The sequence below is a fragment of the Agrilus planipennis genome, unplaced genomic scaffold (genome assembly GCF_000699045.2).
Source record: "Agrilus planipennis isolate EAB-ADULT unplaced genomic scaffold, Apla_2.0 scaffold291, whole genome shotgun sequence".
In the NCBI taxonomy this organism is placed as follows: Eukaryota; Metazoa; Arthropoda; class Insecta; order Coleoptera; family Buprestidae; genus Agrilus; species Agrilus planipennis.
In genome coordinates, this window is record NW_020440480.1 from 172231 (window position 1) to 187512 (window position 15282).

General features: G+C 33.9%; 1 protein-coding gene across 3 annotated transcripts in view; it reads left to right on the plus strand.

Annotated features, from left to right (window-relative positions):
* LOC108740272 (aquaporin AQPAn.G) overlaps nt 1-15282 on the plus strand; it is a 36309-nt gene that overhangs the window by 11246 nt on the left and 9781 nt on the right. For all 3 annotated transcript variants that reach the window (XM_018474533.2, XM_018474534.2, XM_018474532.2), the window contains exons 2-3: nt 10096-10318; nt 11292-11435. In XM_018474533.2, coding sequence (XP_018330035.1) covers nt 10109-10318; nt 11292-11435 — 354 coding nt within the window. In that variant the 5' untranslated portion in view covers nt 10096-10108. The remainder of the gene's footprint in view (nt 1-10095; nt 10319-11291; nt 11436-15282) is intronic.

The window sequence follows — 15282 nt, forward strand, 5'->3', positions numbered from 1 at the left end:
TAAGTAACTTGAACTCTGGAGAATCACTTTAGCGTAAGGTTATTCAAATTCACTAAATGGTTATCAAGGAAAAAATGAAAAATTAGCTGAAAATCTCGGTTTTGCTTGATAATATTTATAATTGTCTGAAATAAATGCAATTTTAAAGTTTTAATAGTTATTTAAACATATGAAAAGGTTTTACGCATATTATTAATAGAAATTCAAACTAAATATTTTTTTGTTTCGTAGTTGAAATCAAGGTATATTCACTGCCAAAGGTCACTTAAAAATTGTCCGTATTATTCGTTATTTCTTATTTTATTCAAAGTTTTTGGTCAAATTCCGAATTTTCTATCAAACCGTATACTTTTCTTTTTAGTATAGATAGTATTTATTTACCTCATGACATGCTGCAAAACCTAATTAATCACGTATTTGTAATTTTATGTACTCTTGTCTCCTATTGTACCTCCCAAACATTCTTAAAACAGTGGATTTCAAAAAATTGTGCATAAAAAGCAAAAATGCCGACAAAGGAATATGTAATTGTTTCTGTTCGGAGAACTTTTTGCCTTATGTGTAGATAAATTTTCAAATACGGTTAACAAACCGGAGATGTTTTATTCATTCATAACAACCGTTTTTGTCATTTTATTTAGCATGATTGCAATAAATCCCATTGACACCCGCGAACAGTATTGTGTATGCCCAATTGGTATAATAAATAACACCTCTTCATGTACTTACAGTCATCTTCCTTGCTACAGATATATACATATGTATGTAGATTTGTAGATACTTCAAGAAGATAATTGAATCCGACCAATAGAAGTGCATTTCTATTGTATGTGTGTGTTTGTGGTACAACTACACAAGGTCAACATGTTTAGAGCATCAAAATCCAAATATAGTAACCCTATAATTTAATGTTGATCTAATAAAATAGATGATGCAGTCCTTAAAAGAGTCTCAAGGATACTCGAAATCGTGAATGTAGTTAGAGTGCACCAAATTCTGTTTGTTTTCCTTATTTACTAGGAATTATATACAATTAGATGTGTTAGCGCTATTTTTCTGTGTAGGCACGTAACATCTTACTTTTGTTGTCTTTCACATATGCCTTGTTATATATCACGGAAAAACAGAATTCTTTCTAAAAGTTCATCATTCCTTAGTGACTAATTTAGTAAAGGTCTAGATGATAGGTGGGGGGATCGAAAGAGGAGGTCTCCCCCATCACTGTACCATAAAAAGTCCTTGACGGTCTCACCCCCATAAAAAGTTATGGGGGTTCAAAATTAATAAATATGCCAATTTTTATACATTTCTAGGCATGTAAATATTTATATAGTCATTCTTAAACAATATTCAAAGGTAAAACTAATGAAAAATACATAAAAATATTGAGAAAGTTATATAAAACATTATTTAAATATCTTTATCAATAGGGTAGGTTAGGTTAGGTTATNGGTGACTACTGCAGATATTACACGGTCGAAACGTTGTAACTTCAGATATAATAAAGTCTATAAGTCTATTCCAAAATAAGGTATTACAAGCCTCTGAATAAAAAATAGTAATTAGGGCCCACATTGATCCTTAAAGGGTGTTTTATTCAGCATTCTAATAACTTTTCTAACACAATCAGTTATTTTATCATTCAACGTATTTTATGGGGGTGAGACCGCAGCAAATTTTTTATGGTGTTTTACTCAGGTGACCACCCTCTTTTGATCCCCCCTACCCTCTTTCGATCTCCCTATCCCCACACCCATATAACCCCCATAACTTTTCATGGGGTGAGACCGCCACGAACATGGTACAGTGGTGGGGTAACCACCACCTTCTAGACATTTACCACTAATTTTACTTTATTAGATTCTAACCCATTTGAGGAATCTTTATTGATGTGTCAAATAGACATATCTACACCACCTGGTGGTAAAACTATTAATTAGAATAAGGGGAAAATTTACGTTAGGACGTAGGTAGTCAAATTGTTTATTAAAATCACGAAATGCATTAAATATTTTTGTAATAACGGCATCCGTCTAGTTTTCCATTACTTTCCAATGGAAAATTTATTTTGAAAATTAAAAATTAGAGAATAAAAGTTAACAAGAAACGCATTGGTGTCGAGAAAACATGAACGACGAAGAGCATGCCGGGCGCTCGACGACGTCAACAACAGATGAAAACATCGATGAAGTGAATAAAATAGTATTAGCTAATCGTCCAATCACCGTAAGAGAAATTGGTGAGGACCTAAGATATCGATTAGCTTCTGCCATTCAATTTTTACTAATGATTTGGACATGAGACGGGTCGCCGCTAAATTCTTACCAAAATTGGTCAATTTCGACCAAAAACAGCATCGTCTTACATTGCTAAGGAGTTGTTGGACTCTGTCATAACTGGTGCCGGATCATGTGTATATGGTTATGACTTGGAAACCAAAGTTCAATTATCCCAATGGAAGCTGCCGCATGCACCAAGACCGAGAAAAGCGCGCTAAGTTAGGTCGAAGGTGCATCATTAGTTCTTGCCACAGGGTAGAACTATCAGTGAGGAATATTACCTGCAAGTTATGCGCAATTTACGCGAAAACGCCCGGATTTGTGGAAAAATAATGCCGCAGTCACCTAATTCCCTAAATCTGCCCCCCTATGATCTTTTCTTGTTCCCGAAACTGAAGAGATCCATGAAAGAACGACGCTTCACTACGATTGGGGAGATAGAGACGGCACAGAGGGAGGAACTGAACAGGATTACAAGAGATGATTTTTGGGAGTGCTTCGAAAATTGAAAAAAATGTTGGTACAAGTGTAAATTGTTCTGGTGGAGGTTAGTTTGTAGGGAGCAAAATAGATATTTATGAATAAATAAATAATTTTTAGAAAAACACAAAATTCGCGAAATTTTTTGAACAGGCCTCGTATAAACACACTTTTGCATTGCTTTATATACAATATTTATTTGTAACGTTTATTTTTTCCAAATGGGGAATGTGGAATTTGTTCGTGGGTGCAATGCTAAAAACCGTAATTTATTGTAATGCAAATATAGTTGGACGGTGAATAGTTAGTTGCATGTTATGTCCATGGTGGGCAGTGGTAAATGGTGGATTGCTCGTTATAACGAGATAATAATCTGTGCAGCAAGTCGGAACACAAAACAAAGAATTAACACCCATACTTCCTTTATGGACACCACCACGTTGTTAAGCTTTTTAAGTTGACCGCAGTTGACTATTTCTAAATTTATTTAAATATTTAGCACATTACGACAACAATGCAAAATGACATTTTGCAATGCGTTTTTCAAATTTATTTGTTTGAGCGAGTTCATTAAACTTACAATTCTTCAAATAATAGTTAGAGAGTGATATATTATTGGGATCTGACATGGAGACGTCACGATCCAATATGGCCGCGCTATGAAAAAGCTTAACATTACTAGCCTAGACAACAAGAATATTTTTTTAGTTCTTTAGCAATAGGCTGTATTTATTATGGAAACAAAAAAGTTGGTTGATTTAAGTTTAAACTTAAACAATTATAAGGTACGTATAGAGGCCAGATTGGATCGCGACGTCACAATAGAAGAAAACTTTCGAGTTTCAAAAAGACGCTTTGAAATGGAGTAATAAGTTTAAAAAATTAATTATGTTTACTACAAAAAGGATCTTTCAATTAATTCTTTTGACTACCTACCCAATATTTAGAAAATTTATATTCTATTCACGTATGAATTTCCTACCTAACTTATGGTTATAACCATAGACTCCATGGAAATTAAATTTCAAAGGATCGACATTAAAATTTCAAAAGGATAAACAGGTACTACGACTAACATATGTAAAAGAGAGAAGTTTGGCCAACCATTTTGTAATAAAAACAGCGTTCTATTCGTCCAATACTTTGCGGGGCCATCTCACGAAAGCAGAAGAATCAGCACAGAAAGAATCGAAGGACTATATATGTAAGATTCCATGCGAATGCGATCAGTTCTACATTGCGGAAAAGAAGAGACCGAAAACTGGACAAAAGAACATTCATAACACACCAAGAACGGAAAAACAACATGATCCAGTAGGTATAGCAGAACACGCCTGGAAAACAATCACCAAATTCGTTGGGATCAGGCAGATATTTTCCATAAGGAAGAGCACTGGTTCCGGCTAAGTTTAGAGAAGCAGCATTTATCCAGCAGCAATCAACGTTTAGATATCACTGGTGTGGAAGTTAGTAGAAAATAAGGAAACAGTTGTAGAAAACAATCCAAACAACAAGAACTGAACTTCAGAACACCTGAATGATTACTTAATGAACTATATAAATTTTTAGTTTTAAGTTTATAACTAGTTACCTGGTGACTACTGCAGATATTACACGGTCGAAACGTTGTAACTTCAGATATAATAAAGTCTATAAGTCTATTTCAAAATAAGGTATTACAAGCCTCTGAATAAAAAATAGTAATTAGGGCCCACATTGATCCTTAAAGGGTGTTTTATTCAGCATTCTAATAACTTTTCTAACACAATCAGTTATTTTATCATTCAACGTATTTAGAAGCGGAAAGAATTAATTAAGTATTGCTGACCTTCGTGTTTTTTTTGGCGTATGTATACCTGTGGGGAAACAAAGGAATGATTTTTTCCCTATTTTCCTGTTTTGTGAAGTAAAATTTTTGAAAGAAAGTTATTGAGATTTGAAATTAATTTTCTTTCATACAATTTAATCGTTTTTTTATTGTATTACACACGTCTATATGTATCTATATGCACGTCTATATGAAATTACCTAATTCTGTTTTAATAGAATCAGTTAATATACACTGTATTATGGTAAAACCAGAATCAGAGGAGGGTTTTCTGATGAAAATTGTAATGAGAGACAGGGTGTGTTTTCTTTAATTTTTACGTAATTTCAATCATCTGAGCAACTTTTCATGGGTGCGTGTTTAATCCAAAAATGGAATGGCCACCAACTCTACCAATAATATGCTTCTGAAACAATTTTCTCTGAATTTTACAGCAAGAGCATGTGCAGCAAATAGTGTGAAAATTTTGGCGGCAGTTCTTCAAAACTTATTGAAATACACCGCAGTAAAGTTTTATTGATTGTGTAAGCGCAATGGTGTAATTAAAACGATGTTTATGTTTCAATTACTGTTGACAATTTATAACCTTCATTAAACCACGTTTATGTGCTTCCTTGACAACGAAATATCATTCCAATTTATATACATGTTGTATAGAAATAAGTGCCAAGTTTGCAGGAGGTGATAGAACATTATAAAATATGAAAATTAAGTAAATATTTTATATCTAACAGTTTACCGTTTTCGAGAAAAACGTAGTTGAAAGTACAAGTAAAACTAATTCCGGCCCTGGTAGAGGAATACGTGCCGCAACGCTGCCCTTAATCAGCTAGTGATTACCACTATCAGTGTAGTATTTATTTTGCATTTTTTGCTCATGTATTGTTTATTTGGAAAATACCACAAATGGCGCGGTAAACGCCATCTGTAGCACGATGCTACATTATAGGATTACGTATGCTCCAACAAGGTCCATTTAAATATATCTTGTTTAAATGGACCTTGTTGTGCATTATTTATTGGGGACTTTGCCTTCTTATTTCGACTGTACTATAGTTTATATCCTGCAGAGCTCGCCACTTACCTCTGTTACACCCTGTATACTACACATTTAGAAGAACTTCGTTTAATTCTGATGAGCATTTTGTACATCTGAAGCCAACCGTATAATTTAGTAGGTAGTTTTGGTCTGTCTGTCAGTCTGTTAGTGCCTTACATCTCTAACATCCTCTTACTTAAGGTATACCTGTCTGTTGATATAGGTACGAACGTAAATTGTTGACCCAAAAGCAGAAATTAGGCAATTTTTAAAAAATAATCTTTCAACCCACCCTCTCAAAAATTTATTTATTTTCTATTTCACAAGCGTTATTATAAAATGAGGTGTCTTTAGATAGATGCTCTAAAATGCATTAAAAAAAATGGCACATGATATTTGCTTTAAACTTCTTCAATTAATTATTTATCAAGGTGGTTCTAGTTTTTTTCTACTACAATAGTTAAAAGGAAACATGTTTACATTGTATATGGTATATGGTAGATTTACAAATGGATTAAATCCGCGAGGTCGCAGGCAGCTGTTCAATAATTTACTACTTGGTGATACAAATCTTGTAATTCGTTAGACATATTACTTTTTGTTATTAGTATTCAGTGGAAATTGGAAAAACGTGGTAGAATGTTTTTGTTCTTGATAACGCACGTTAAATAAATATTAAATGGAACTTTTTATAGAAACATGGATAAAATTGAATGTGAACAATATCAAAGAACATGAAGTGCATTAACGTAAATAATAAATGTACGTGTAAGCAAATAAGGTCGATGCAGAAGATTATGACAGGCTAGATATTAACTACAAACAAGCGGTTCGACTAGTTTAATAATATACCTAAGTATTTGTAACAAATTGTTTTCTGATTTTTGAAGTGAAACTTATTTACGCACGGTAAGGTATGTTCGTTTCATGCGAGTTGCTATGTAACGAAATCATGCAACGCATTTCCCCCGCTGTCTGTCCCTATTTAAAACTACGCAACGGATTTTAATGCGGTTTTTTAAATAGAATAATACATGCATAATATAGTAGAGAAACACTGATAATGTTAGAGGTTTGTAATGTGATGTCGTAAATAAACACATTTTTTTGCGCTTACATTGCAAACGCTGGCTGAACCCTACGAGATAAATCAAAATAATATTGTACAGTATTGTATACCTTAAAAAGGTCTACAAAAAAGTCCGCGATGGTATAAGTCTACTTCTTAGGGATAACTTACAATAACCATTTTTTATTCTTTACTTTTTATGAGAAATAATGGCTTATTTACGAAACGATTTTAAGCAATACAGCATTAATCCTTATCCAATTAAGTACTTTTAAATACATTGTGCATTTAATTAATATGGCCCTTTACAGCATGTAATTTAAATGAATATTTTCGAAGACATTACAGACTTAAAATGCGGTACCGGCCGGTTTGTATTGTCTAATGATAAAAAAGCTGTGATTGTTGGATATAAAGACATTCTATAGTGTATTTACTATCAGAATTGCACCCGTGCGAAGCATAGTGTACAAATAATACCATTAAACCAATTCCTTAACCCCCTATCCCGGTATGTTTGTGCGTTTGAAGAAGTTTCACTTCAGTAGCGTGTTGTATAATTACACGTTGTATTTTTTTTTTTATAAAAGGTTGTTTTATTTTTACGTAGGTACTTATTAGATAGCTCACCTTTTTTGTTATGAAAAATAAAATTTCTCCAATTTTCACTTCGAAATATTCATATGTAGTAGAGCTTAAGTATTTTAAATTTCTTAAAAAATCTTAGGAACTTACAATTTTTCCTTACTAACTTATACAGTGAGGATACATGGGTTGGAACAAATCTATTTAAAATTCAGGGGTTTGTTTTTTGGAAAAACGCTCGGACACGTTGGTCTTTATTTTACGTTGCGGTTTTTTTCATGGTAAATTCATGTATACAGGGAGTTTTAAAAATAAACGACTACCACCGACTTTACTTTTTTAAATGGAAGCTCCTAGTTTTTATGACATTTTTCAATTCTGCATTGAATTTATATTTAACCATGTTTCATGTAGCATTCCTATACCTAATGTCAGTAGTTATCGATAAGTTTCTTTCAAATTTAGGAAAGTTGTGACAAATACATTTAAAATTGAGGCGATTGTTTTGTGAAAATTTATTAAACAGTAGAACAATAAATTATTTAAGTAAATGTTCTTATTGATGATATTAACTTTCTGGCAAAAGATAAGTTGATCTTGAAAACATTTTAGTTAAGGTTTGCGGCTGTATTTGTTGTATTTCAGCGCTAATTCTAACCGCATACATAAAAATCTAGTAGGGTCAGGTTTGGATATTTAGCTGGTCATTCGGTAACACCTCTCCTTCCGATCCACCTATTTAGGAATATATTGTTAAAGTAATAGTGGGGGATGGAGCTGTTGGAACCATATCGAATCTGCTGATATATTTGGGTTCTCAGCATTTGGGTAAAGGGCAGTTAATCTGGGTATTATATAATTTTGTAGTTGGTCTAAGTACATGAAACATAGTTAAAGTTCAATTCAGAATTCAAAAATGTCCAAAAAACTGGGTGGTTCCATTTGAAAGAATAAAGTCGATGGTAGTCGTTTATTTTTGGGCCACTCTGTATACTTGAATTTACCATATAAAACCGCAGTCAAAAATAAAGGTCGACGTGATCAAGTATTTTTGTATTTTTTAAAAAAAAAACAAACCTGAATTTTAAATGAATTTGTTCAACCCATGCGTCCTCATTGTATAATAATAAATAATCAATGGATATATTCTTATCTGAAAAACGTATACAACCCATGATTATAGAAAGTGACGACTACAAAATCAAAAACTAAGGAAAGAAATAATTGGCTTTTAATTCTTTTAGAAGTTTAAAAAAAATTCAGTGGTATGTGTCAAAATTGTTTGACTGATGTAGATGGGACAAATAGAGAGAATGATACTCGATCCTCAATCATCCCAATACCGTTGCGGCGTAGCGGACAGAACTTCCTGTACTTCTCATCTACCACCCACAGGAAGCAGTGGTGGTGCACGTACGCAATTGGTTACGCTTCGTTGGCTTGCGGTCGCATAAGAACAATAATTCATTTCAATAAACCCTTTTTATTGCTTTTACGTTATCCTTTGATTTTATTGCAATTATATTTATGTAATATAACTGATGAGACCCTATTAATTTTCTAGGTATATATGTAACATGAACAATAGCAGTATTAGCATATAATAAGGAGGAGTTAGAGATAGCTTTAAATAAAATGAATGTGGTACTGACAAAATACTATTGGATGAAAATAAATAAAAGTAAAACAAAAATACTGGTATACAAGGAAAGAGCGACTATAAAGATATGAGACGAAAAATTAGTGGCTGATTTTAGATATCTAGGAAGTCAGATAAGTCAGGATGGAAGGAGCGCTAGGGATATAAAGCAGAGGATAGCGCTGGTCGACTTGCCTTAATAAAAAAAAGTCACTTCTAAGCTCGCGAACGGTTAATTTAGAAATTCGAAAAGGATTGTTAAAGGTGTATGTTTGGAGCGCGGCGCTGTACGGGTGCGTAATATGAACAGTGGGCATAACGGAAAAGAAAAGGTTAGAAGCGTTCGAAATGTGGTGTTATAGGCGAATGATGATCATACCGTCGATAGAGAAGGTTAGAAATGAAGAGGTATTAGAAAGAATAGGAGAATAGAGGAATCTATGAATGTCAATAAGAAATAGGCGAGATAGGTTAGTAGGACACCTTTTTAGGCATGAAGGTCCAGTCAGAGATATATTAGAGGCAGAAACGGGAGTTAAGAGGGGTAGAGGTAGACGTAGATTAAATTACTGTTCGCAAATAGTTAAGGATGTAGGTTGTTCTAGTTTTAGAGAAATGCGAAGATTAGCTCAGGATAGGAAAAAGTGGAAGTACAACCAGTCTTAGGACTGACGACCTTATGATGATAATGTACCTTGAAGTTTTAAGTTTTGTAATGTTTTAAGAAAATATAATTGTTTGAATATTGCNAGAAGGTTAGAAATGAAGAGGTATTAGAAAGAATAGGAGAATAGAGGAATCTATGGAAGTCAATAAGAAATAGGCGAGATAGGTTAGTAGGACACCTTTTTAGGCATGAAAGTCCAGTCAGAGATATATTAGAGGCAGAAACGGGAGTTAAGAGGGGTAGAGGTAGACGTAGATTAGATTACTGTTCGCAAATAGTTAAGGATGTGGGTTGTTCTAGTTTTAGAGAAATGCGAAGATTAGCTCAGGGTAGGAAAAAGTGGAGGTACAACCAGTCTTAGGACTGACGACCTTATGATGACGATGTAACTTGAAATTTTAAGTTTCGTAATGTTTTAAGAAAATATAATTGTTTGAATATTGCAATTTTAAAATAGTACCTATTATCATCTATTAAAAAAATTAACATAAAGTTTCTCTCTGTTTCAGATACTATTACGCAATGGCCGGAAGATTTAAGGAAACGCTCGGTATAAATGAAGTGGTAGGAAAAAACGCCAATACGATATGGAAGGCATTGATAGCAGAATTTATAGGAAATTTGCTCCTCAACTTCTTCGGTTGTGGATCGGTAGCCACTGTGGCTGCAGTACCTTCTAGTTTTGTTCTTATCTCGTTGGCTTTTGGTTTAGTAATTTTCGTCATTGTTTCGGTAAGTTACTTTAAAATTAACGAGACTACTAATGTAAGGAAGTGTTCTAGGATTGTCACATATTATTTTAAATTTAACTTATTAAGTATTAGCAGTAAATAGACATTTATCATGAAAATAAGTTATACATTATAAGTCAAATTCATAAGTCGTGTAGTATACTTCATTTACTTTCTCTAGCGATGTGCCCCTTCCAATGTCTCCTCACCGGTTAAGAGTTTGGCCAAGAGTTGTCTCCTTCCTTTTCTGGCCTAGTGCTGTTCTTTTCTACTTTGCGCCGGTCAAACTGAAGGTCACATTGCTACAGAAAGTAAAAGAAATATAACTGTGCGAAGTTGTTTATCGTCATTTTCCCTTACACACTTCTCTGCAATGTCATGAAATATGCACAAACTGTAAACCTGAAGAATTAGAAATTTAACGTTGCCTTCTCTTAGTTCAATGCCATGTTGTTAAAAAAAAAATCATGACCTGGAATTTTGAAGTTATTCCTGTAGAGTTGTATGTAAAAATTTGAAGACTTCCTAAAACTCGACTTAGATAGCAGATAACTAATTTTCGAGAAATACAAACTGAAGAATTCACAAAAATTGTATTCTAACCTCACTTTCTGTTATAAATACCACAAATTGTATGGTGAACGCCATCTGTGGTACAGCGCCATATTTCGTTGAATTCAATATGCTGTCGTCTACTACTTTTGAATTTCCATGAGTAACATCTCTAACTTTATTAAATGCCTACCACGCGTTATTATAATGAGTTTTAAGAGAAGCAGAAATAAAACTTTAGTTTATATTTTAAATATTGATTTAAATGTATCGGATCTGTATATACATATAGCAACTAGAAGGTGATTTTGGTAAGAAAGACAGTTCCGGAAGTTTTTATCCTCCATTTTGCATTGTCATGTTAGAAACATGTTTGTGTTTTGTCTTGCCATATTCTAACGCTGGCCTATAAAAAATTCCAGTCTGTGGGTCACGTCAGTGGTGCTCATGTTAACCCAGCCGTGACCGTTGCCATGGTTGTTACAAGAAATATTGGGATACTGAAAGGTGTACTGTATATCGTGGCTCAATGTCTTGGATCGCTTGCTGGATCAGCTATTCTTTTTGTAAGTACTCACATTATTTCTTACATTTTACGATTACTAACAGTTAATTAAATTGATACTCAAGCACCCTGTATATATCGCATACAATATAAAGCGTGGCTCCTATTGCCGTCTAGATGACGACAGGCAGGCGTCCGTCAAAATAAAATGGTCTATACACTAGGAGGGTAGTTGGCAATATTTTTATCTTAAATTCTAGCTAATGCCTTGATAGTTTATATATATATATAAAAAAATGACTTACTGTTCGTTTCAAGAAGTTAGAGATATGCCCCTTCCATTTATTAGGATACTTAGCATAATTCCAAATTCAACCATATTTGTCTGCGGAGATCATTTCTACACGGATCATCGAGCGAGAACTAGACAAAAGTGTACAGTACCATTTGCAAAATTATTTAAACTGCCTCGTTAAAATTTAAGAATATGCTTTATTTAAAAGCATATTTAGCCACAAATAATAACAAGTGAATTAACTTAACGTTCTACACACCTATAAAACGTTTGCTTTGTTTTCTATTGTTAATTTATATACATTTTTGTTTTAAGAAATTGCTAAACATTTTCGTCTAGTACTGTACAGTTCTAGCCGATCTCCTAAGACCGCCCATCGAGAGCTCTGCTCGTTCAAGCTTGTTCCAACTATTTCTGTCTTGCTCACGCCTAGTGTGCATTCTTTCTATCTTCGCGCAGATTTCTTCAAGGTCACTTGAAATGGACTGTAGTTAGCTGATAATTATTTTTACCGAATGAGTGAAATATGTAAGTGGTTTAGTGTGTGGAAGAAATTAAAACTGTTTTAAGGGAAAAATATCCATATCGCACAACAGCTTATTGATGCTATCGTGAGTTTGAACGTCAAATATGTCAATGATGCTAAAAAATTAAGGCGTCCCGTTTAAGCTTCCGACTCAGGAAATGTGGGAAAAATTTAAAATTATTAAAGAAAGATAGATGTATAGTATATCAACACTCAGAGGATATTCTACACATAAGTGCATCAAGTGTACATAAAATTCTTTACGATATCCTTGGCATAAAAAGAGTTCGTGTCGCACGATCTCAACATTGAACAAAAGGGATCAGGGTAAACTGGTGTGAAAAAATGTTGAAATGTATGAAAATTGTACTTAATTCAAATAATACCAACAATATTGCTGCGGGTTACGAAACCTGGTACTTTAAAGTACTTTCGAAAATCCAAAATAATATTTGACTGTTCGAAAATGAGGGAACTGTTGTTCAGGAGCAAAAATTAGGCTCAGCATAGAAAACGATGATCGCTGTACTTTTTACCCAGCAGGGTATTTTGGAGCGAATAGTATTCATAGAAAAATCAGCGTACTGTACCTAACCGCCTCCTGGTACATAAACGATTGTTTGCTCAAAGTTTATCAAAGTGGAGTTAAAGTGCTTGAACATCCTGCGTATAGCCCATCAGACCTATCTCCTTGTGACTTTGTTCTTTTTTCAATTATTAAGGTTCAGTTGCAAGGAAAGAGCTTTCAAACAGACCAAGTTCGGACGGATTCAACTAGCATATACATATATTACATGATATATGGTCGATTACCTCGAAACCACATTTTTGCATAAGAATGACGTTTTTGAGGCTTTTGTATATGTACTTATAGCACGCATCCTAAAGGATTGTTTCATCTAAATCATTTTTCAAATTCGCCTGGCGTCACATTTGCATCTATCACACCCTTTTTGTCCTCTTTTTTTAAGTCCCTAGTGAAATACCAATATGTTTTATTCCTATTCTACACATATGTATTTAAATGAATGTCGTGTTCCATGCTAGCCCTTGTTTTATATAAAAAGCATTAAGAATTGAATAATTGAGTGTTATGCATTAATAGAAGCGGTGCATGAGTTTTTAGTAATTTGCATTTGTTAGTAAGTACATATTGGGATCCAATGAATGGGTGGAGCTTGAAAAATATGGCGACGATGTGGTACAACTTCCTATTGTATACATTGCAATTGTGAATTTTCCAAAATGCCATAAAATTGTAAGCATCAGTACAGTATCGGATTGTGCTAATACAAATCATCGAAAAAAGAATTCTTTTGAAGCGAACGTGTGGGAATGCCGATCACATTATAAAATTACGAAAAAAATGTATCTGAAACAACAATCTTCAAGTAAGGTGATTTTTACTACTTTACTACAGACCACTTCGAATTATTTTATTCGGTTAAGCTAACGTGCATATCACGTTGAGGTTGGCTACGCCGGGATTCGTTTTCAGCAAGTAGATATACACACAAGTGGACCTTGTTGGAGCATACGTAATCCTAAAATGTAGCATCGTGCTACAGATGGCGTTTACTGCGTCATTTGTAGTATTTTCTTTTACTACTTTTTGTTAACAAACTTCCGTTTTAAAGGGTTATCCACACGATATAAATAGTGAAGTGTAATGAAGGTTTAGGTGAAGTTGCAAAGTTCTTTAACCAAGTTTCTTTGCATTCCTAAATTCCTCAAAATTTTGAACTTACTTTAAAGTCCGAAGCTGGTAACATGCTCATATTCCGCTTGTATGCATCTCTTTCTGTTACACATCTATTGGTGTATAGTTATTCCTTTATCTTTGCCCGCTGCAGTTCCTACCTGACATCTCTTTTCTATGTTTAAGATATTCCTTATAAAAGTAGGCGTTCTGTTAGCAGCCGCTCTAGACTAGTTAGTAAGTTGAATTAAGATAGTAATAGTAACAGAAAGATGCGACCGTTTTATTGGGGAGTGTGCCAATTTTGAATGTCCCTACTGTAGAAGTTTCGCCGTCAGATACAGTGGTCTACTTGATGGATCCTAATACATACAATATCTTAGAAAGTATACATATAATGTATAGATAGGCCAACGTCTTGAGTCGCAAAATCCATAAAAATGTCATCTAAAGGGACTCGGCTAGCTGAGACATTTCACCAATGAAAGTATAAAAAAAAATTTTCTGCCAAAATTTCCAACTTTAAATCTGTTTTACACTGTAGTAATTATACTATTTAAATTGCCAAGTTGTATCATTCTTAACCACTGGGGAGGGGCCCAGCGTAACTGACTGTATGATTGGTAAACTACCAGTTAATGATTTACAGCTTTTGCGACTCGAAACGACGCGACGGTTCAACTATACCTATTATGAAGAAATTTTAAAAAATACGTATCTACAAAATTATCGAAAACAAAAGTTTGTTGTCTTTCCTCCTAATTAATTAATGTCCCTACAGTTAAGATTTGCAAAATTGAGAAAGTTGCTTTGCTACTTTCTGAGCAGTTACTGTTAGTTTTCACACAGCCGTAAAGTGTCAAACAAAATAACTTTCCTGTAGCCAATTTATTTGCACATAAAAAGTCCCAGAAAGCTAATGAGCTGCTACACGTATTGAATTATTATTAAGCCGTCCGTGATGACATAAAAAAGCTGTAGCTGTCGGTGATAAAATGTTTCAATCTTTTAAAAGGCAATCTTCATTAAAGGAAAGACAAAAAAGGTGTAATAAAATAACCGAATGATATGCACGTAGATGTCAGAAATTATTGTGAATTACTGTTATGGGAAAGGAGAAAAGATTGTATCAACAAGATTAAAAGGCGTACGAAGTAACGTCTGTAACTATAGTTGCGTGAGGCTTTATGATTAAATAGAACGCGGTAAAAATTTCCTTTTTCCAACCTGGAATATATACACCAAGAACGGAAACAGTTTGGCAATACAAACGACCAATTCACGTTGTGAAAGTTAAATTTAGAATCCAGAAAGAGTCAGATGACGTACGTAAATGGCGTACATAAATTACCATATCATAACATGCGTACCTACCCCTTCGCCCATGA